Below are 24553 nucleotides of genomic sequence, written 5' to 3'. Positions count from 1 at the left end.
TGGGATAAAACCTGAACGTGTATCAGCAAAGCGGTCATGTGCAGATGTGCAGGCGCTGTCTCCGATACAGAGTATCCCAACTGCCGTGCTGCTGTGCCTTTGAGCAAAATAGAATACACCCTAAGTTATTAAACAGCCTTGTGTCAGATAACCCCTTGCTTAAAGTGTCGAATAAAAGCTAATAATAGCCTTGCATCTCCAGCTCTATCTTTTAACCTACTAACCGAGTTACTTGTGAATTGATCGAAATTTATCTTTGCACTTTGTGTCCAATAATGACTTAATTTTCAGTTAGCGATGAATTAGCTGCTTTTTTTTTCTTTTTTTTAAGATCACAGCCTCCGTTGCGTGACAAAAGGCGTTTGGGACCTGCTTGTGTCAGTTTATCCTCTTAGAGCGAGCTCTCCCGCTTAGCCAGCGAATACTCTGCTACTGAGAAAACCGAGGAAGGTAAAGGGGTTGGGGTTGACCAATCAATCCGATATAAAACTTCAGCGGCGTGCGCAAGCGAGACGTACGTCTCAGTCCATTTTTTCCCCTGCAAAATGCACCCCCCCCCCCCCCCCCTCTCTCCGCACCCAGCCCCCCCGCTCCCCTCCGCCTCCGATCCCTTCCTCCCCCACCACCACAAGAAGACTATATAAGCGGAGAGATTATAGGCTGCTGCACGCTGCCAACAGTCAGCTGCCATCCTCCGAGTGCACACACTGGAGCCCAGTACGGCAATCCATAAGATAACCCAAGATGAATGAGCAGGCTAATTGAGAGCCAGTTGTTGTCTGCTACAGTGGGACATTGTTGTTATACAGCCGCTTGTCTTTACATAACTGCATCCACGTGACCATCACTGCTTTCTAATCCATTGAGAACCCACTAGAAAAGAGCCTTTCATGTTTTTTCCTCCGTCTGGGTTGAATCATCGGTACCGAGTTCTCATATAGTGTGGAAATGATGGCTTGTTTTAGGAAACAGCTTGAATGCACCTTATTGGCAAGCTGCATTTTAATTGCAGAGTTAAACGCACCCCTACATTAATGACCCAAATTCACATGAATGTGCTTTTTAATGACACGTAAACTGAGGTGTGATTAACTCTTAAATGTAGGTATATTAGAGTTGTGTTTATTTCCTCGTAGTATGCTTTCTTTACTCTTATCACGGTCACCTGCTGCGGGTCAGAGCGCAGCCACGTCTGTGCTTAGGACATCTCAAATCCGCGCGTAAAAATGCAACCTTCGTGCGAGCCGCCGTGCTTCGGAGAAAGCCGGGTCTCGGTTATTTGACGTCACGGTGTGTGAGAGGAGCAACTTGAAATGTGCGACTAGACTAGCTGGGAAGGGAGGGAGGAAAAGGGTAGGAGGGGGAGGCAAGGAGGGAAGGGGTGAAAAGAAATGAAATCAAACCAAATGCGAAGGGTGCGCTTGCGCAAAAGTAGAACAAAACAGAATTAGAATCAGTTTTTCTCAATAACTGTTTATAGCTGAAGAATACTGTGTGGTGGGGGTTTAAAGTAACCCTCTGTGTCAGACTTACCGGGAAGTAAAGTCGTCAGATTACACCAGTCTCCCAGACAGAGCAATAGGAAATGTGCATTTGTTGTTGTTTCTTTTATTTTAAAGCACTGAATAAATTCCTATTTATTACACGGGGCTTTCCCGATGTGTGCATGTGCACTTGTTGTAATTCAGACAGATTTTTTTCGCCGTTTAAATGCTTATTATGGCGCCTATTGATGTGTGTTAACTCCTTTGGTTGTTTTTCATGTAGCTGTGCCTTGTTCGGGTAGTGGGAGACGCTGAGGCACTGCCACTTTTGGCAACGATTCCTGCTCCACTTTCACGGTCACACAGTGTCCTCAGTTGCCCGTCTTCCACTCTGCATGACAGGATTATTATATTTTTTTTTCAATCACTGTAAGCAGTCATTGAAGAAGAAGAAAATAAACTTTACATTTGCAGCTTTCATAGTCATAAACAGATGCCTTACCGGCCTTTCTAAAGTCCCTACACACTGCCAAGAAGTGGTCCTTCAACTTCCTCCCCCTAGGATTTCCATTGAACACACACACACACACACACACACACACACACACACACACACACACACACACACACACACACACAAGGCCAAGATACTAAGATGGCGCCTTAATCAGTGTCAAGTTCAAGTGACTCCTACTAAATAGCATGGCAAGCAGTGTCGGTTATATGCGTTAACATGCAGGGTGCAGAACAACATGCTGATAATAATCAACGGCGCAGTCTGACAGTCGCTTTTCATAATGTTTTGTTTAATTTCAGTCAAAATTTCCGTTCACATTTCTTCATAAATAGTTGATAAAATAAATCAACCAACATACAGTAGCCTAAAAAGTACAAGGAACGTTTGACTCTGGTAGCTATAGGCTAACGCATAGGCCTGCTGTTGTAACATGGTTTGCCTCGATGTGGCACAGTGACACAGTTCATCAGTAAAACATTTTTGCTCTTCAGGAATAACTTGGATTGTGACCCATTTCTCCCAGAAAGTGTTACAACATCACATTCTAGCTGTGTTTATACATCAGATATTATTCTCTGACCTCTGGACATGGGGCAGAAAGGTGGTGGGAATAAGAAAAAGTACTTCTTTTAAATTAAGGTATAGAAAATAGCATATAAAACATATATTCCTTAAATTATTTAAATAAACTTATTTCATATATCACTGTCAAGAGGTACCGTTTTTACATTTTATTTTAAAAGTAGTGCTGGTGGTCTGAAATTGTTCTCATATGAGTACAATATACTTTGTGTATGCATAATATTTAATTCTTGAGAATAGGTTACAATGCAATGCTGTAACTCTTTTTGCCACTGAACGTGTTCTCCCCAACCCACATAGATCTAGAATTCCTTCCACTAAATTTTGTTAAACACAAAAATGTCATCTTGACAAGTTATTCACACAAAACAAGCAAATGTGTAATCAAACTGCTCTATATGCAACACCACAACAAATAACACGCTTAGTTTCACAGAATTACATTTAAAACAATGCAAGCTGACAGACAAAAAAAACTTTTTTATTTTTGAAGATACTGTGTTGTGACAGTTCCATTGTTGCCGATGCACACATTTAAACATACTTGCACAAAGACACTGCTGGAACTAGAAAGGTTGCCATACTGGCGCATATAGTTCGGGTCTTGACCTCAATTTGAAATACTCAAAATGCTGTCACCTTGATTTGGAAATCATGACTTCGCACACTCTAAGACCTGTAGTATAGGAGTGCAATAGGCTGATGGGTTCATTCTTTTCTCTCTTTTTTTTCTTCTTCCCCCAATACTGAGTTTATGCTAAGATTGACATCTAGTTCTGATTCTATAAAAGTAAAATACACAAAAAGTTTAAATTTAACCAAAAATAAAGATAACAACAGAACCGTTTTATAGCTTCTCAGCTCAACTGAACTCAGCTCCACAAAGTCAATGATTTTACATGTCAATGGTCTCATAAACAAAATAAAAGTGACGGAAATATCTGCATTATATATAGACAAATCCATAATATTCATATAAATGATTTAATTAATCCAAATAAGACACATGTAGGCCTATTGGTTAAAAAGGAAAAAATAAAACAACAACAAAAAACAGAAGGATACAATCGCGATGTTGGAGCTTTAGTTTATCATTTGTTCCATGTTAAGCTGGTTATGACCAAAACTGTACAGTTCTTGTTAGAAAACATTTCCATAAATATCATTTAAGTTTCAGAACTTATACCCATAATTAAATTACAAATTGATAAATATGGCATCATGGATATGTATTTACAACGGTATTAACAAAAGGCAACGTTATATTCAACGGTAACAATCGTAACCTAATACCACATTTCTCCACCTGAAAACGGACGTTGACAACAGATTCGACCCCATCAAACAAGGAAATACATTCACGAGATAATATTTAGTTATGATTTTTTTTTCTGTGTTCAAGTTCATGACAAAGACTTTGGCACGTTTCTTAAGACTGAAGTTTCAACAATCAATTGAAGAGGCGACAATAGAGCGTCACCGTTATATAAAACAGCGTGAAATAATTTTCCTTTTTTTATTCTTTTTTTTTAAATAAAAATTTGAGAAAATACATAAAATGAAAAATAAAACATTTTTTTCTGAAAACTTTAACTAAAGGATAAAAAAACATTTATTTATATTGAGAAAGTATAGCGTTTATTTATTCGTGATTTATTTGATTTCCTCAAAACTGCGGAATAAAAGTCAAATTTCGTGATCCTGAGAACGGACGTGGCCTGCTTGGTGCTGGCTTTTGCTCTCATCTCCTGCTGTTGTTCTTGTTCCAATCCCATTCGCGTGTGTTTGCGTGTGTATCTGATGATGATGTGTGCGTGTATGTGTGTGTGTATGTGTGTGGAGTGAAAATGAATAGTTTTTTTTAATGTTTTTTTTCCTGCTCATCCTCTTGGTCCACATTGAGAGGGAATTTGTTCTTCTGACTTCAAACGTACCATTCATTAAAGTTGGGTGCCAGTCCTTCGCTGTGACCAGACGTGTTTTGTACGGCTGACGGCGGCGTTTTTGTCGGGTCCTCAGTGCTGGCTGAGACCAGGACTGGCGGTGTGGACGACTCGTATCCGGAGCTTGCTGCTGGAGACGATTCAGATCCTTGAGACTCATGAACCTGCAAAACATGGGGACACGAGCACTGAGTTACTGAGGCAGTCATTGTAAACGGTGACCTTTAAGTGTCTTTATGGAAGGAGGCTGAACTTAAATGCGGATTAGCTCTGAGTTTTATGGGGCAACTGTAATGGTAAACAGGCGAGCTTCTGGACTGCATAGAAATATCCGCATCAACACACTGTTAAAGTTTATATAAAAATAGGTTTTCTCAAAGTACTAGATGGTTAAAATATATTTTAAAAAATTGCTTATTGCTAGCGGATATTTATAGAAGACGGCTATTTTAAAGAAAAATACAAATCAAAATCCATCATCAGAGAACAACAACAAAGGGGGAGTTTTTTTTTAAACTATTAATCGTTTAATCTTTTAGCTATTTAAAATCAAGAGCCGCTAACACACTAATTGTGATTGCACACCATTTTTGTACCTTTTTTTGCAGTGTGACTGGGCTAGCCTATAACATCTTAAAAAAAAAAGCCTAAAGTTGTGATGGTCTCTGTCTGTGGTAAAGGAGGTGGAGTGGCGTGTGTGTGAGTGTGTTAATGTGTTTAAGGAGTAATGAAGACGTTAATTACCTTCATGTGTTTCCTGAGAGAGCTAGGGTGTGTGTATGACTTGTCGCACACTTTGCAGATGTATGGCTTGTCTGATGTGTGCACATGCATGTGCTTTTTCCTGTCGCTGCTGTTGGCGAAGCGTCTGTCACAGCCATCAAATTCACACTTAAACGGCTTCTCACCTGGAGGATTAAATAAACATCGTGAATTACCCCTCAATGGCCCGCACAAACAAACCCCCATTGTAACACCGACTGTAAATCCGAAGACACAAGATGTAAATTGTCTGCAGCCTATTATATAACAGAGTAACCTACATTCTCGGGGCGACATGGATACTGCTCCACTACTACACACTGCTCTGTCAGGCTTTATTTATTCAAGAGGCCTGCTCCTTCATGCTACTACTGGCCTCCTCAGTGCGTGTGCTCTTGTATAGTAAATACTGAATCAACAGGGCATTCTGTACCGTGCACTGACTGAACTAGAGCGACAATTATGAACGCAGCCAGAAACTGCTTACTTGTAATGTGTTCAAAAAGCACACGAGCCCCGTGTCTGCCCTAAGCACCAATACAGCAAATGCACCGAAAGTTTGGCGTAAAGTAAATGAAGTTTCTTTTGGACTGGCACAAAACTTCTCAGGACAAAAGCTGCAAGAATTAACGAGGCTGAACACTACAGCAAAGTTGCAGAGCAATGTGGTTTATACTCTACTGTGGAAACATTATCCAATCTGTATATTTTCATATAATTTCGAAAAAAGGAAACTGGGAGCTTATCGCCATTAGAAAAGTTGGTCCAATTTCTGAAAAGGACCTCGTAAACAATAACACAACAACATGCACGTTTATATCTGGAACACTGAAGCATGGGGTCTATTTAAAAATAGGCTCTCTTTCTATATTTTTTACATGATGCTAAGATGCTGTTGGTGCCTACCTGTATGTGTTCTTTTGTGTATTTTCAGGTTTTCCGATCTGGCGAATATTTTCCCGCATCCGGGGAACGGGCATGGGAACGGTTTCTCGCCCGTGTGCACACGGATGTGATTGACGAGTTTGTACTTGGCCTTAAAAGATTTCCCTTCTCTCGGGCAGTCCTCCCAGTAGCAGACGTGGTTGCTCTGCTCGGGGCCGCCGACGTGCTCCATGGACACATGAGTGACCATCTCGTGCATGGTGCTGAAAGTCCTGTCGCAAGTCTTTTTGGGTCTGTTCATCTGGTTCTCGTCTATCCATTTGCATGATAATTCTTGCTTGATCGGTTGCCTCATGTATCTAAAGAAGGCTCCCGGACCGTGGTGTGTCGGCACATTCATCCCCATATTCATGTTGATGGGGTGGTTGTAGTTGTGGAGCTGAGCCCCGTAGTGGTCTGTCCGAGGGCTCGCTACAGGACGATACGGATCAGGTCTGCCGAAAATGTCCCCGCGCAAGCCAAGATGCATTTGGCTGTTAACAACATGTCCACTGGATGAAGTGTGGCTCACTCCCTGGTCATGAAGTCCTGGAAACAACAAATGTCCTGGGTTATCGGTGATCCCGGGCGGCCCGTGGAGGCTCCCCGCCGAAGCTGCAAAGATCCCATGCTGGGTGCTCGGAGCTGTGGACTCTCCAACGCTCCGGTTCCGGAAGAGAAAGTCTCGTGTTGAATTGAAAGCTCCCCCGCCGTACGAGCCCACCTGCCCGCCGTGAGAGTGTCCCAGTGCAGCTGCATATCCACTGGCTTGCGGTGTGAAAGCTGATGTCTGGCTGGAAGCGATATCGTGAGCCACGGGGCTGATTTTAAAAGCAGCGGAGTGGGAGGAATCACTGAAGGGATTCAGTCCCAGACTAGGGTCTCTGTTCCCGATTTCGTGGTGCCGCGGCGTCCCGAAGCCCCCCACTCCTAACGATGCAAACTGCGGACCGCTATCAAGAAGCATAGTCATGAGCTTGAAGCAAACTCAGGAGCTGGGAAGAAAAAAACTGAAAATAAAATTAAAATCCAGTTTAGCGGAGCGCGCAAGCTGCACACTGCGTCGAGATGTACCACGTTGCGCGGAAAAATCCAAAAACAACAAAAACAAACCAAGCCAAAATGGGGAAAAATCCTATGCAAAGAGTTGGGAGAAAAAACTCCCGTTGACTGCAATCCGTGAGAAAGAGGATCAAACTTCCCCCCCTTACCAAGCGGATGATGTCCTTGGACTGATAAAGTCAATCACTCACTCCCAGAACATAAATGAACTCGGGAGGCAGTGCTACGACGGCCAATCGGCGTTCTGCTACCCCTGTAACACGTGACTGCGACGAAGGGTGGTAATTGGCTTGATTTCTGGTGATTGGCACAGTTTGTTATTGAAGATGGCAGTTCGTCTCAATTGCTTTCATTTGATTGGTTGTTGCAGGCATTATTTTGCAGGTATAACAACGCTCTAGCGCAGATCCTGCATGTGTTATGTGGAGCGCATGTCAAATGCAGCCGTACACGAGTCGTACTCCTGATGAAACTCCCAAACAATTTTAAAGATTCAGAGAAATATATAATCTACAATCTGTAGAGGATATACTAGAAAGTTAACTTTTCGAGCAACCACTTATGGCACTTTTGAACTGAAATTTGTAGTATTGAACTTAGAAAAACTAAAATGTGTTGTAGGTTTTATATAGTATCTATCTATCTATCTATCTATCTATCTATCTATCTATCTATCTATCTATCTATCTATCTATCTATCTATCTATCTATCTATCTATCTATCTATCTATCTATCATTATCCTTTATTTTTTCTCTTTCATGTGACCAGTTTGGCTCTTATTAACTGAAAACTTGAATGTACTTGGCGCAGTTCCAAAATGTGGCTTTCTTGAAGCCGCTTGAAAGGGGAGGGGGTATTTTTTTTTTTTTTTTTTTTTTTGCAAAAGCTCTATAGGGTGTAAGACGGAGGAATAAAAGACAGAAAGAAAGATGGCAGTAATTGTAATATCCTGAGATTTTTTTCGCTCAGCCAAAAAATTCGTGCCATTGAGCAAGTTTCACAGGGCTGCCGCTGACTCGCTGCAGGACACATAAAATCTGATCAAGTTCAGAGACGCGCTGAGTGCTTCAAGCGGCGCTTTTTAACTCCAAGCCTTTCACATCCTTTCCCCCTCAATCTGTCCCAGGAAGGAGCTCACATTCTTTATTTTAGGGGATCTGGGCTAAAAAAAAAAAAAAGCGAGAGAAAAAAGAGAGAAAAAAATCAAATCAGTCCTTCATTCTGTTCTCGCCCTCATCCTACCGCATTCACTCCCAGAACATTTCGTCGAGAAAGAGTTATAGATTGAAAAGGTGAGTTTTCCTACTTATCCGTCGTCTTTCTGTGCTAGAGAGAGAAGAAGAGGCCTGTGTGAACTGCATGCTGTGGAAGTGCTAAACTCTACACTTTATTTAGCCCGTGGAGGTTACACGGGATTTAGTTTTGTTGAAGTGAACCTCGGCTGCTTAGTGTTTAGGCCTGTTACTCATATGTTGATTCAGTTGTTGCAAGAACCCGCAAACCTCTGTTTTTTCTTTTTCTTTTTCTAACCAGCTCGCATACTAATATAACATTTACGCTTTTTTTACATAACGACTCGACAACATAACTCAATAACTTATTTTGAAGGGGGGAAAGGGGAAAATGAGATTCACTTCATCGTTTTCCTCCATAAGCCGCTCTCTCTCCCTTTCCCTCTCCCTCTCTCTCGCTCAGCCTCTCTCCCTCCCTCTCTCTACTTTTCTTCATCTCTCTCCCTTTCTCTCTCTCTCTCACGACGAAGGGATAGCCATAGCCTCTCACAGTTTACTCCCCCCTTCATTCTCACACACTCGTCTTCTCATACTGGAACACAGTAAGCGCGTACACACACACACACACACACACACACACACACACACACACACACACACACACACAGTGTAAGACGAACACATACACACAGAGAAAAAAAAACTCATCGGGATTTATTGCGACCTTTGTGAACTTTCGCAAGCGACAAGCAGCCTGTTAAGTTTTCCTAAACTCCCTCCATATTTTATTGGCTCGTTGAAACGTGAATGCTCCATACACCACTTAAGGTTATGTGCCGTGTATTCGCAAGCCATATTACCGCTATGAAATAATTAAGTGACATGGTTAAGATGAGTCACAAATGTTTGTGAGCCACAGAGCAGCAGCGTAGGCACCGAGCTCTTGCTGAGAAAAAGAGGGGGGGGGGGAGCTGTCATCAGCCAGGCCTAATGTAAAGCAACTGTTGCTTGAGAGTTAAATTTAAAACTACCGCTGATCTCTTCTTGTATCCTGGCATTTGTTGAATATTTTTTATTCAATTCACTGCACGAATGTGGAATTTGACAACTGGGGACATCAAACACTCATTTACTAATTATTCATGCTCTCATCAAAACAAACATAAAGAGAGTCAGGATTACAAGAGTATTAGGTAGCATTTTTATTTATTTTTTTATTTTAAAATTTCTGTTTTGTTCTGTATTTTATCCACGACTTCTTGCCAGGAAGGGGAGCATTTCCCGGGAACGTTAACATTATTATTATTATTATTATTTATTATTGAACAATAGAAAATGTGGGAACTTTCAAATAGTGGGGAAATAAACTTTCCAAAACTAACGTGACTGCGGTTTTGCGTATTGTTTGTCTCATGCACACCAGCTTTTTTTTTTACCCCAAAATATTTAACATCGAGCTCTGCGCTGAGTGGCGTTTTCCTCTCACGTTTGGACGTATCTATTTAATTTAATGTAGGTAAAGCTGCAAATCCATTTTACAATCATACTGATTTGTATATTTAATTTAATATTTTTATATGTTCTTTTTAATGGCCAATTGCATTAAATTCTTGCAGGAATATGCATATATATCATTACTTTGTATTTGGGTGTGTGTGTTTTTATTCATTCTGTAGCTAGCTTTTTAAGTATCCGTAATGAAACGTGCCAATTTATTGAAGGCTCTTCTGCAGGACTGCGGTATTTATAATTTGCTTATTTAGTTATCTTTCCTGGGATTACCTCACTGGGCGTTGGAATAGCCTATTGGTTATAACATAATCTTCTTCCAACTGAGCATGCGCGTTACCTAAAAAATATCAGAATATTTTAGTGTGCATACCTCTGTGACAGTAGGCCCACTGCTGCTGGAAAAGAGCAGAACATAATCATCACCCTAAATGGTAAACATCTCACATTTATATGTTTATTCTAACTAGATGTGTTAGAGTCAGTAATTATAAAGGATTTTTCCATTGTGTAATTTCGTAAATGACCTAGATGCATGGTAATTCTATTCTTATATAAACCAGTAGACATATCACAGCCCAGTCTTTTTTCTCTCTCTGTGTATGTGCGTGTAGCAAAGTTGAGTGATTTTTTTTTAGTCCATGATGTCTGGCCTGTGGCCCACACTATGTTTGGCCGGCTTAGGCCGCTAGTGCTATAGACAAGTTTGTGGACTTGAAATTAACTCAGTAGTGACCAGACAGAAGTATAACCTTAATCTCTCCTAAAATGGAAAAGCTGCAACCGAATGCCACTGTATGTGATCCTGTTTTCAGTATTTACATTTTAAAATGTAAAGTAAAGTGATCAATGTATCCCAGAGGCACAATTACATGGATGATTCTGTGATTCACTGTTTTGGATAAATAGACAATGTGAAGATTGAACTTCCACATTTTGCTGTGGTTTAAATGTGTCATGTCTGTTGCTTGATTTATTAAGAAAATGAATTGTGGTGCTTTGTGTGTTGAATAAGGGTGCATTCTCTATCACTTTTCCCACTTCTCTTATATTCGATGGAGCTTAAAACACTACAGTGGCTCAGGTTCGCATTCACTCGAACATCCAGTAAATTTAATAGAGTCTGAGAATAATAGAGGTTCTTTTATTTGTTCCAGCTCTGCTATTTGTCTTCATAACATGTGCATCCACTTATTTTCAGAATGCATAGTGCTTTCACAAAGCAAAAATTTACATTATGCTTTGTGTTTTCAAAACACATGGAGCTGCAACAAATGCTGTTTTAGTTTTTCCTGCACATGTAGCAGCTGATAATGAGAAGGATTTTCTCATCATATTGCTTTACAATACAAACGGTAATTTAACTGTCTTGTAATATAGAATTTCACAGTGCCTGTATTACGTTGATACTAGGCATGTTTTTGTGCTATGCATGTGTTTAGTTTTTTTCAATTCTCATGTTTTTCAGTGGCGAAATGTTTCCGCAGTTCCATATTTTCGTCATTTATTTCATTACAGGCTCATAACTGTATGTAATACAATAATAACTGTGCAGATCGTTGTATGTGTTTCATAGATTATATGGTCAGTTGGGCCTTGACTGACTACAGCACATGGAGTTTGCCTTTATATGGCTGATGGAGAGGGCTAAATGACTTCTTGCTGTGATTTGCTCGAGCATCTGTCTCCAAATGGACTCATCCCAAACCTGTTAATTCATCTAAATTTCATAAAGTCATGGCAAGACTGTGCACTGCCATCCCTCATCAATTATATTTCAGCGCACTCCACACTAATGCATGCAGTTGTTTAAACAGCCACACAAACCCACATACACACGTTCTTATTACTACAAGAAAACACAAACACAGCTCACACAATCACAAATGAATATGGATACTTGAAATCATTTTGTTTTTGGTTTCCATTTGAAGTTTTTTATTATTATTATTATTATTATTTATATCTTGTGATACATTACAGCATTCACCATGTGTAACGCTAGTGATTTGTATACGGATAGTGACTAGATTATTATAGAAAAGCAGCCATATTATTATAATATAGCCTACAACAGGCTACATTTCATTTTAATATGTGTGTGTTTATGTGTGTGTGTGTGTGTGTGGTGGTGCTTGTTTTTCCCTTTTGTGTGCAAATAGTTTTCCCCAAAAAGGGTCTTATTTAATAAAAAAAAAATAGACTTCTTCTCATCACCATCCAAGGTTAAATTAACTGAACTTGCTGAATTTTCAGTCCAGTCTATAACATTGCTTCGTATTCAGTAAGCCTTGAATTTAAACTGGCATTTGACTTGTCTTCCATTTTTTCTCTGCATTGCGCCTTTATAATATATTTGATTCATATTGACTAAGAGCGTCTTGGAGCGACATGGACCTTGTGGCTGTAAAAACTATGCCCTGACATGAATGTTTTGATTGTTGCAAGTGATATTTCACATGCAGCAGTCACCAGAATTTCATCTGCCTTGTCAAACAGCCAGCATAAACCAGACTTATAAGGCTGCAGGGCTGGAGGAGATTTCAGATGTCAAAATGCTTACATTTCTTACAAAGTAGATATTTGACCTGAAGTTTTGTACATTGACGTGCAATTTTCAAATTAGTTGTTTGTCATAATAACATTGCATGTGCGTAAAGCAACATTGCAAACCCCTAACCAAATAAACACTGTTTACTGTTGTTGCCATTGCTTCCAATTTTATGATTTATTGTTTGAAGGTAACCTCTTACAATATTTATCTCATGAAATTAAAAAATTGTTACATTTATGTAATATTTAAAGCAGGTACACTAACTAACTGAAGAGCTCACATTTCCTTGCTATAGCACAAAAATGGGGCAAATATTAAAAAGGCCTATTAATTGTTAGATATGTGTAAGCCTTTGTCTCAAACTTAACTTGCTGAAAGGGTATACCTGAACAGCCTCAAAATCAGCATATGAATTTAAGTCCTTAAAGTGCAGCTACTCTAAACAGTTTTCCTTTGTTTCCTGTAAATGAGGAACAGGGGTTATTTGAGGTCTCTCAGGCTTTTATGCCATCTGAATATATGATTGGAAACTTTCAGTTTATTGGCCATTAAACCTCGATTTTTTTCGGAAATGCATCAGGTTAAAGGTTGATAAACATGAGCGTCCATTACAATCCTCACGGAATTAGGCCAGTTCTGGGAATGTCTACTATTTTCCAGCATTTAATGTCAAGTGGGCCCCTTGCTTTGTCTCTGCATAGGACCCACTGCAGGTGACGTCAGAAAGTTTTTTTTTTCTTTTTGCACGTTGATTATACCACCAGCTCAAGTCTTTGGAAATAAGAGGGGTTTTCACCTTAAACCTGCAAGCTGCAGTTCGGATCTTACGCCGAGTTGTGTAGATTGAAATAAAAGTAACAGATAAAAGAATCAGGCTAAAGTGGTTAGGGTGGAAAACCCCCCCCCCAAAAAGCTGCGTGTTTATCGAACCAGAGCCACGTCAAAGCTCGAAAACGTGCAGAAATATGTGTTGCAGTTCAGCAGCTTGGGGAGCTTGAAGCTCGCTGTCCTCACAGCACCCCAAAGTAAGAAAGTTTATCTGAGTTTCCTAGGAACAGTGGAGACTATCCACTGCTGTTCGTCACGTTTCATAATCTGCATTTTACGTAACCATTTTCACATTTGTGCCAGCCTGCACGACGGTGCGTGATGAACTTTTGAAAATTATTAATTTATTTAGGCTTAATAAGAACAGCGTTATATACAGGCGTGATTTACAATAAGCACATGGATAAAATAGTACATCTTGTTCTGCTGTACTCCCCAGTGACACTACTAGAAATGTATGTTTGAAACAACTTTTATTTCCAACAAGATGATTATCGTGCCTCGTAGGACTACTTGTTGCTTTATCAAAGTTGTATTTTCCATACTACACGAGCCCAATAGATTACTGCGTCCGTACGGAAATGTACTCTAAAATAAAAATGTACCACAATGATCTTACCACGGAGAGAGAACAGTAGCCTTCTATTACTATTAGAAAAAATGTGGATCTAAACGTGGTGCTCATATAGGTTAATGAGTGCCGAAGCAATTATGTTTTTGTTTGTTTGTTTGTTTGTTTGTTTGAATCAAACAACTGCTGCATTTGTGAGGAATAATATTCTGTAACTCTGACTATTTTCAAACGAGGTGCTCTACTCAAAATGAAAGTCTTGACAATAATTGGCCTGGACACGCAAGGACCAGTCTCTCTATTATACTTGCCAGGCAGGAGCAGGACATTTGCTGAAATAAAAGGCATGAAGGCTGGGAACTGATTGTGTTGTGTTTTTGCTCACATCGGTTTTTAATCACTCGATTTCTACTAGAAGATTAGTATTATGCATTAACCTGTGCGTTTTTCCTACGCAGAGATTTAGAGAAGGGGAATTATAAGACGTCGCCTGAAGTTAAAGAGGCTGCAATATTTGGGAGTATCGCGGCACATTTCAAAGCATTTTCTCTGCGATATTTGAAAACGGAGTCGTGCAGTGAACGCCTGCGTGTCCCTTTTAAAACAAACCCAGCGCCTGTCAATCACAGCGCATTCCAACCAATCCCAAAGCTCCCTTTTTAAAAGCAGGTTGGCCTGCTGTGCTTTTATATTGCACCATGGCCTGTTTCGAAGCATTTTTACTACCACGGTTATTGCCACAAATCAAGAGGGCAAAGTGAACGGCATGGGACTCACACCAACTTTAACGAAATTGAGTCTGGTTCCTACTTCTGCGAAGTTCACGGCCAAGAATTTCACATGCAGATGATATACAACAAGGAAAATGGAAACAGAATTTCTAGGTGTATCCTGAGTGCTGAATTGGTTGATTTTGCAAACTCATAGCCAAACTCACAACAAAACATGACAAGCCTTTCGAGGTTTAGTGGCTGCCCTCTCTCTTGCGTCAACCCCGGGGAGAGCAATACTGAACCCAGCGTGGTGCTGCCACCTTTGGCAGGAGAGCACATGGGACACCCCACTGGCAGTTCCTTAAAACTCTGCCCCTCGCACAATTTGCGAGACTACCCAGAGACGAGGTCCAGTGCATATGTTGACCATTCGGTTCCCAATTTTTCAGACTCTGGATACCCCAGTCACCGGTTAGAGCACAGCCCTAGGGGCATTATCATTGGAGCCAATCTTTCTGGAGCCGGCATGCCACCCGTCACTGATCAACTGGCATCAAGACCTAACCAACATGGAGGGATTGGACGCTATCGTGACTTTCATGGCTACAGAGACAACAGAAACCATACTTTTTTCACAAGTTATCAGGAGCAGGCCCATGCGTCCTCCGACGCATCTCGAGATCTCGGCAGCCAGATGATGCTGGGTCTGCCTGGCGACCTCCTCACCCGGACTCACCCGTACGGCCAAACTATCAGCCCCAAGGGAAACAGCCAGCAACTTGTCACTCAGTTCCTGGGTCTGTACAAACCCCTGAACATGGCAATTCAGCGTGGAGGAGGAGACGCTTTCCTCAGGTGCTCAAAACAAACAGTAAAGCATGAGCTGGTGTGCAAGTGGAGTGACGGCCAAGAGGGGGCTGGAAAGCTGCCTTGCTCCAGAGCCTTCGGGACCATGTATGAACTTGTCACCCATGTGACAGTGGAGCATGTCGGAGGACCTGAGCACTCTGAATATGTGTGTCACTGGGAGAATTGTGTGAGAGACAGGAAGCCTTTCAAAGCCAAATACAAGCTGGTGAACCACGTCAGAGTCCACACAGGGGAAAAGCCATTTCCCTGCCCATTTCACGGCTGTGAGAAAGTTTTTGCAAGATCAGAAAATCTAAAGATCCACAAGAGGACTCACACAGGTCAGTTAATGATAAGACAACAACACAAATAGTGATAATGATAATAATAATAATATTAATAACGTTTTAGTAGTTTTCATTTTTTACCAATGTGAACATATTTTTCATGTTTTCAATATTCAGTTTTTTTTCTTAAAAACATTTATTATTATTATTGTTATTATTATTATTATTATTGTTATTATTATTATTATTATTATTATTATTATTATTATTATTATATCTGCACAGCACAATGTAAAGTGTTATTGAAATGTTACGCAAAGCTTTTTGTGACACTTGTCGCCTTCTCCGTTACTGCCTGACAGAGAAGTAGTAAGACAGTTGCAAACTATGTGTAGTATAGGCAGCAGGCCTAGTGGTTTGGGTGCCTCTCCCACTTCATTCAGTGAAATTATTAAATAAATCCCGGGACACCGGAGAGTCGTGACGTAGCCGTTACGCTGCCTCTGCCTCCCAGGGACTCATCTCCTGTACTCAGGAACACTAACAGAGCACATCACACTGTGATGTAGCAGTAGTTGGTAAGTACAGAGATGACCTCATTCATTGTAAACAAAATGAGTTATATTTGAATGATTTCCTTATGCCCTGTTGACTCTAATAGACATCTTACTTGAGGCAGTGTGAACCTTTTATAAAAAGAAAACTCACATCACTCTACAGACTAACTTTTGCCCTTTTTTCTGCACAACTAACATAAGCACAGAATTATATATATATAATATTTCTGCTTGTGTTGTATATAAAATATTTCAAAATTTGCGGAACAAGATTTAATTACAATGAAATACAGCCAAATTGTACTGAATAGCCTCTTTAGGACCGAAAGGCGTTTATTAAGCAGCCCTTTTTCTTGTGCTGTAAATTATTTTACTAATGAAAGCAAAGAGACAGAGGCAGAACAGAGAGGCTTAATGGCATTTAAGCTATTACACAACTGCACACTCTGTTCAGCTTATCAATTTATGTAAAAATATATATTGAGATATTAGCTTTTTCTTTTTAATTCTGTTTTTAAATTTAGATAAATATGCACACGCAAGGATTACGATTCAGACTCTTTTCTTTTCTTTTTTTCCCTTCAGTCCGGCAGGAGGACGAGGGCTAGCAGCTATAGGCAGCTTTGTGCTAGAAGAACAATTAGTATCCTGATGGCCATAATTCACTCTAAGCATGGTAACTGAATTTAAACAAATCAACTGCGGTCGCAGGTTAATCTAATGCATGTTTAACTAGGCCCTGGAGCCTTTTTGATTTAGTCTGCAGATACACTGCCTCATTTGTTGCAATTAGCACCGCACCAAAGTTTCAGCAACTATTATTTGTAAATTGTTAGCAATTTACCTTTTAAGTGTCACATTCTTAAAGAATTCTAACCGATGCCTATGGGCGACTCTGTGTTTTGCTGAGCGAGTGATTAAAAGTAATTTCACACTGTTGGGCGAAACATGGCTGTGCACTTTAAAAAAAACCCCAAACTTTTAGATTCATTTCATATGACATGGCCCACCCACTGACCCAGCCCACATAAACATTAGTTTACATGGTCAGGCAGAACATGCGGAGACCTGCAAACCTTTTCGTAACTCGCCGTCACTTTTCTCTTTGCACGTTTAGGTGAAAAACCTTTTAAATGTGAGTTCGAGGGCTGCAACCGGAGGTTTGCGAACAGCAGCGACAGAAAGAAGCATTCACATGTGCACTCCAGTGATAAACCCTACATGTGCAAGGTCAGGGGCTGCGACAAGTGTTACACCCACCCAAGCTCCCTGCGAAAACATATGAAACTCCACTGCAACAAGACCCAAGTCGCCAAAGACGGCGACGCGCGTCCTGGTGGTGGGGGTCACATTGCGGAGGGCAGGTCAAGCCGAGTCTCGGATGGAACCCAGATCAGCCCCACTCATCCACCCACCTCATCTCAAGATGTCCCCTTGTCCCCAGAGAGTCGAGACGAGCCGACCCCGAGGTCACGTTTCCATCACACATTTGACAGCAGTTTGGACTACTCAACACACAGGTCACAGCCCCTCTTGGACCCTTTGTTGTTACAGAGAGGCAGCTACAGGCCTCAGTCCTCCCAGTACCCCTGCAGCCAGACAGGTCACGCTTTTGCCCAGAGCTCAAGGACTTTCTCCCCTGCTTCTTCCTTTCAGAAAAGTATTGTTAATGGATGGTACACATGCCACAGCGGCGTGGACTCTTTCCCACCAAAGCAATGCAATAACATCCCGTCTCTCTGAGGTGTTGTTGGGACACACACAGGCGGCTTAATATGTTGGGCCTATTTTTTCATGTGGTAGCTCAAACCTACAGCTGTTGTTCTCTGTACTTTCGTAAATGTTGTATTACATATTTTGCGTGACGTCCTCAGTTATCCTATTGAGTATTCAATGGAAATGTGGCAAGCTTTATTTGTTGTCGTGAGGTCTGTTCGGTTGGGTTTGGTTTAAAGCCCATACATCTCCCAAAAGTGGATTATAGGAACCGTTATGTGTATTTCTAGTTTTCGTTGTGTTGCATAAGTATTGAAGATATCTATCTTTAAGTGGGGAAAAAATGACTAAGGATTTAATGGAAATCTGCGTGTTGATTAGTCTATTCTGAACTTTGAATCTTTTAAGTAAAAGGAAGTGTCTTGCTGAATGTAGCCCTGACTGTAGGGGTCTTTCTTGAATGTAAACTAGTCTAATGTATGTCTGGATGAATAGAAATATTATTCATGACTTATGTACGTCGCAAGATAAAATAAATATCTAATTTTTTTTCGCCCCCCTCAAGTTAAATGTTGAGGTTTAACAACCCTGCGTGACGGGCCTGGAGCATGAGCTGTAATTAAAATACCGCAAGGCTCACTAGTTTTTTTCCTGCCCTTGATTATGTTTCACTTTTTGCCCCATTTTTTTTTATTATTTTTATTACACACTGTGTATTATATGTATATTTCACATTTCTGTGCAGAGTAAGAGTGTGAGTATAAACCAGTGGTCGTGTTACTATTCAAACGTTTAATTAGCATACAGTTCAAAAGTACATAAGCTCACTGTATAATTAATTATCCTATATTTTATTAAAGTGTCTATATTCTCTTTGATCAGGAGTGTGTGGTTAAACCCAATCAATGCATGATGCCAAACCTTGTTCTTCCCCTTAAAACACATCCAGTGCTATTCGCCATATTTGCAAGTTTGCATTCTTGTGCAAGCCAGACCTACCGATGAGTCTGCATAATCTATATGTACATACATGCAGAGTCTATATTCTAGACTAGATGTGGAAGTGATTTGATTGAGGTAAAATCAAAGGTAACTGTAACGTGGTAAGATAAACTCTTCTTAATACAAAAAGGAAATTGCAGTCTACTCAACGAATTTAATTTTCTTAACTGCGCAATGATTTTTTTTTTTGTTGTTGTTTTTTTTTTTTGGAGAGGCTGGAGATGTGTTTTTGTTGCGGGGTTTCGCGCGTGTTTTCATTTAGTGATATCAAATCTGATTTTTCTTCATGTTTAAATCAGTTTATAAATTTTATCTCCTTATATTATTTCTGTGTCTTATTTAGACGCACATATACACCATGGAGCGTTTTATTTTGAAGGTGAACAAGCTGTAAAGATAAAAAAGAAAAGACCCAGATTATAAGTTAAACATACTTTAAAGATATTTACATTCTAAGAATTTTGACACTTTTTACATTCTAAACTGTTTTGCTAGACATATGTGCCGTTCTGTTTGATTTGGGTATTGGTATAAGTTAGAAAGTTTTTTTGTTTGTTTGGTTTTTGTGGGGAAAAAAAGCTCAAAATGATTCACTTGATTGCTCTTTATGGATGCACATATTATTAATAGTTAAGTGTTTTACTTCTCCTATAGCACATTTTGGGAGAAACATATGATCACATTTATTTGTTTTTTGTTCCCTTCAATTAAAACTCTCTTTAAAATAAAAAACGTGGTATTGGGATTTCAGTTTGAAGCCTGTATTTGTCTGTACAGAGCTTTTAGTCCGTTTTGCTACTAATCCTGGTGCAGACAATAGCTCATTTTTAGTGAACTATTGTTCCTATCCAGTCTATTCTGAGATAACACTTCCTGTTTCCTGTCCAAGAAGCAACACCCCCTCTCTAACAATACCAAAAGAAAAAGTAACTGGAAATTAAGTGATCAGGTTCAGGTATGTTCTGTAGCTAAAGACAATGTACACAAGTATGTATGGTATAGCAAATACTGTATGTCCTTGTCCTGCTCAGGAAAGTATAGTGCTTGGTCATTGTGAAGGTGGCAATAATCACAAATAAAGTAAAAGAAAAAGAAATTCCACTCTACTACTATTAGAAAATGTTATTCATTGCACCTGTATGGATGTCAGCATATTCTACCATTAAACATGTCAATGACTAGTGCCATCTAACCTCATATACCAGTTTGTGTAATCAGGTCTCATGTGCACCAATTTTATGTTTCCTTGGAATATTTTATTATGTTGATCTGACAGGCTTTGATATATATATATTGTTCTTTATTGCAGTGAAATAATTTTACTTATAGGTGAGTTTGCTCTGATCATAGAATATATGGGAAAAATAGGCTGAAACTACATCTGATTATGCACCCCTTACACATGTTACTTTATACACATTCTGTGATGTTACATAAGAGTTTGCAATTTTAGTTACATTTGCTTTTATTTTTACGTTATTTGTAAAACAATTTCAAGCGACATAAGTTTACTTCTACGCTTATAAAACTGTGGAAAAAAATCCAAAAAACATCTTCTTTAATCTTCTCATCTTTTTTGACTAAAACACACATTCTTCATGTATTTCCACAATGTAATTGTTATCGAGATGGTGATACTTGCAATCTGTGATGCACTTGTTTATGCATTCTGGTTCTAGTGTTCGTTGCTCATGATGCTCATGGGAATAGATCTTTTGGGAGAGTCAGATATTTTTGATGATGCACTTTACAAATCCCTCTTGAATCTGACCGCAGCTAATTTTTGTTTTTAACTTTTCAGTGTGAGACTTTGTGAGAAGCGTCAACATGTTTTATTTCTATTTCAATAAGAGAAAAAACAGTTTTAACCTGTGTTAATGATTTCATTGTTGACTTTAGCGAATTGGTGCCGCTGCATCAGTACTGTTTAGGTTGATAACAATAACATTCATAGGGTTGAAGTTCTGTGTGGTAAGTACTGTGATATGGCCTAACATGAAGATTTCAAGTGGCTGATATTGTAAAATATTTATATTGTGAAGTGTTTCCTTTTTGAGGAAATTTAAGCCAACCTAGTGTGCTTTGATCAGTATGCTTTAATGATGAGATGACTGAAATTATGAGGCCACTTTGTCCTGAAATGCAACAATATCAATACCTTTCATCAAATGCTTTATGTACTACAGTTATCTTTAAAAAAATCTTGAGATATTCTGTAACTCATTCTTCTTCTACTGAACCCCAAACTGTCGCATTCTGCCCTTTTCTGCTCTGTTTCTAAAAATAATACATCTCTCCACAGAAAGCATAATAGAGGTGATCAAAAATAATTTTGAGCTCAAAGAAGCCTCTGTGTTTGTATAAGCAAAATAGTTCTTCTGTAGTGTTAGGAGTCAAAAGGTAACAAGCTAAACACTGATATTCTCAGCCTCCAGCACGTAACCCTTTCTTCATATATTCTGACCATGCTATGGTCTGAACCTTGCCACACCCTTCCCCCAAGTAATCACAACTGATTAGACCTCCACTTCTCAGTTTGCCACTTGTCTGCCGCCATCTTTACTTTTGTACTCTCTGCCTAGCAACAAGCATAGGCGCCATTTTGGACAAGGTATACATCATTTTAATGTAAATAAATCAATTTCACCCTGGGATCTGGTAAATTACTATCTTACCCCCTGGGCTGCTGTTGTGCCATACTTAGGTTGAGCGCCAACTGTGTAACGTGGTCTTTGGTTTTATGCATTATCATAACCACATATGGCATCTAGCACAACTTACACTGTGTAGCTGGCGTACTTTTCTGGGTGCGGCTTAGGGACTGAGCTTGGTCTGAAGAGGCAGGAGAATCTGTGTCAATGTTCATTCTGACTGACCAAATGTGTTTTTAATTGGATCTCTGGCTCCTCCCCCCCTCCTTCCTAGGTCAAGCCAGTGGTTCTTTTGCTTCCCATCTTGGTTTCTTTTCATCCACCCCTCTGTGACCCTTCCCATTTTAAATTTTTTTCCCAGATCCTCTTGTTCCTCTGCCTCATCTATGTCTATCCCTGCAGCTCCTGCCCATCTTCACCTTCCATGACTTCTTCGCGATGGCACCCTAATCTCTGCCAGAGTGGTCTGATGGTAAGTAGGTATCCTCTGCTAGATCCCCCCCCCCCTGACATGCATGGAACTTGACTCACATATCTGCTTTTTCTTTACACTGCCACTCCATGGAAAATTGCAACACCACATGGAAAAATGAATGCAGCTGCACTGACTGCTGCTTTATTTTCTTTTGCTTGCCCTTTCCAGCTAAAGAATGGTTGCCACAGAGGGGTGATGTCAACACTGTATAATAAGGACAGTTAAAAAAAATGAACAAATTTTAACTCTGAAGTAAATTACTGGACAATATACTGTACAACTATTAAAAAAGACCGAATAGAAGAGTGAAATTTATGGGTCACTTGTTTCTATCTGAGAACATTTGTAAGGCAATCTGTTTCATGTCTAAGCATGTGCAGGTTGACAATTAATAAGCTCATAAAACACTCAGAAACTGTGCTCTTATGGTCGATATTGCAATCATCGCACTTACATGCACATGTTTTGTGTGGTTACGAGCCATGAAATGGTGAATAGCAATGCCGAATCCCAGTGCTATGCTCTTATGATTTAACCAAACTGATCCTTTAGTTTTCTCTCTCATCTTCATCTGCACTGTAGTTTTCTGATTTCAGTGGTGCCAACCCCCTGTGTAGTCCAGCTTGTACCAGGTCTTATTAAACTAGGCTCGTGTCACTCTTCCCTATGGCTGCTGTACTGTCAGCTTAATCCCAAGTCCCTGAAATACTCAGCTTTCTGACTGTTGTTAGAGAATTTACGAATAATTAGTGTCACTAAATAGAGCATCACTTAATAGCCAATATATAGCAGCATAGAGAGAAAGGTCCCGTCTATCCTTATATTTGCTGCATATTTGTCTTTTGATGCATTGCAATTTACCCCTGTGGTTGGTTCTTAAAAGATGCCCCTTTTTCCTTTTTCATTTATTATCTATGCCTTACATAACTGAGATTTTGACAGTTTTTGATGAGCCAGTTTTTGAGATTTCATGGTCTCTGGGTAAGCTGGGAAGCTCAGGAGGTAATCATATGACTGACAATGATCATTTCACATGGAGAATAAACAACAACCTAAAAGCAAAAGTTTTTTTTTTTTCAGATGTGGCCTGCAGCACTTGTTGTGGCCTGTTGCAATGCAAAAGGAAAATAAATAATATTTTAGAAGTCCACATCTCTCAAAATTCATGCTTTCAAGGTTTTTATTTTTTTTTAATATATTTTTTTATTTTGGGGGAGTTAGAGTAGGTTGTGTTGGGTGAGCCGACCTTTGAAGATCTTTCAACTCCTGCAAGCTCCAGGCCTATGAGATGCACTGCCATCCTTTTAAGGGAATGACCATAACTTTGGTCCCCTTGCTTCTAATCCCTCCTCCAGACCCTTGTCATCACAGATCAACCAGTCTGAGCCTTAATGTCCTCCACTTGCTGGCAAGGGCAGCTGGTAGCTTTCATGTATGCGAAGAGTCACATCAATATGCTTCAATCTGCACTTGGACCAGAAATTGATGCCTTTATCTTCATCTGTCTTTCTGAACAGTATATGATCTTTGACATACATCTTAGAGCTTCTGCATAATGATTCACGTTTTACAGAATGCATTTGAAGCATTATTAGAAAATCGCTTTGATTTGGACTCCTAAAGAGCACATTGCCTTAGATTTTACAAAAACAATGCAAAGAGATCCTAAATGGCTGTTGTCTTTGCTGTCTCTCAAAACTGTCACCTTTCATTAGAAACAGTTCAGTTCTGTTGCGAGATACAGACTTTTTGTACGATTTCTCAAATCTCTGCTGTTTGAGGTTGAACTTAAAAAAGAAATTACATTGATCACGGTCCAGGGTGTTTCAAAGTGGTGAGTAATCGTCAGTGTTTAATTTTATCTGTTGCAGTATGCATTGCAAGGCAGCTGCATGATCAAGCCTGTGAACTCTACATCTGAAGGAAGGATTCTGTTTCTGATCATATCCCTATTGAAGTCCATCCATTTGCTGAACATGGAGGTGTTGACGCACTCGCGCTTGCACTCACTGGTATGTGGTGGTTACATTTCTATGTACTGGACGTGACTGTGTGCCGATATTTAGTGTTTGTAGCAGTAGTGGGAGCGCATTTTAGAACGCTGTAAGGGAGGATGCATGGCAATCTCGCTGTTAACCTTCAGCCTTACGAGTTCACCCCAGGGCCTAAATCTACAATGATGGATATAAGGTGACGGGGAATAGGGGGTCTTCACACAACCTAGGAATTTCCCCTGATGTTTTTTACTTACATTTAGACCAAGATTTGCACTGCGATGATATTTTATATTAGGGGTGTATCATTAATGGAGGGGACAAATGTGATTTGTTGAC

General features: G+C 39.9%; 2 protein-coding genes across 5 annotated transcripts in view; one reads left to right on the top strand and one right to left on the bottom strand.

Annotated features, from left to right (window-relative positions):
- Positions 1–2269: 2269 nt before the first annotated feature.
- zic3 (zic family member 3 heterotaxy 1 (odd-paired homolog, Drosophila)) lies at positions 2270–7456 on the bottom strand. Its single transcript, XM_085432691.1, has 3 exons — positions 6195–7456; positions 5271–5434; positions 2270–4690 (listed from the first exon to the last, which is right to left on the bottom strand). The coding sequence occupies exons 1-3, from the start codon at positions 7183–7185 to the stop codon at positions 4508–4510; spliced, it is 1338 nt and encodes a 445-aa protein (XP_085288817.1). The 5' UTR covers positions 7186–7456; the 3' UTR covers positions 2270–4507.
- Positions 7457–8216: 760 nt separating this feature from the next.
- Positions 8217–24553, top strand: part of zic6 (zic family member 6) — a 36777-nt gene continuing 20440 nt past the window's right edge. Inside the window, exons 1-3 of one of the 4 annotated variants that reach the window (XR_014915239.1) lie at positions 8217–8568; positions 22107–22217; positions 24092–24232. Coding sequence is in view for 1 of the 4 variants with exons in the window: in XM_085432699.1 (XP_085288825.1) it covers positions 14916–15873; positions 17494–18119 (1584 nt within the window). In the remaining 3 variants the exon portion in view is untranslated. Of the gene's footprint in view, positions 8569–10263; positions 10452–14592; positions 15874–17493; positions 22218–24091; positions 24233–24553 lie in introns of those variants that run through there. The other 3 variants (XR_014915238.1, XR_014915240.1, XM_085432699.1) reach the window with 3 other exon arrangements.

The sequence above is a fragment of the Copadichromis virginalis genome, linkage group LG2 (assembly GCF_057382275.1).
Source record: "Copadichromis virginalis isolate Kocher_CV1m ecotype Utaka linkage group LG2, C_Virginalis_male_GT1.1, whole genome shotgun sequence".
Lineage (NCBI taxonomy): Eukaryota > Metazoa > Chordata > Actinopteri > Cichliformes > Cichlidae > Copadichromis > Copadichromis virginalis.
The sequence above is the reverse complement of the archived record's forward strand: the minus strand, read 5'-3'. Positions and strand labels throughout refer to the sequence as shown.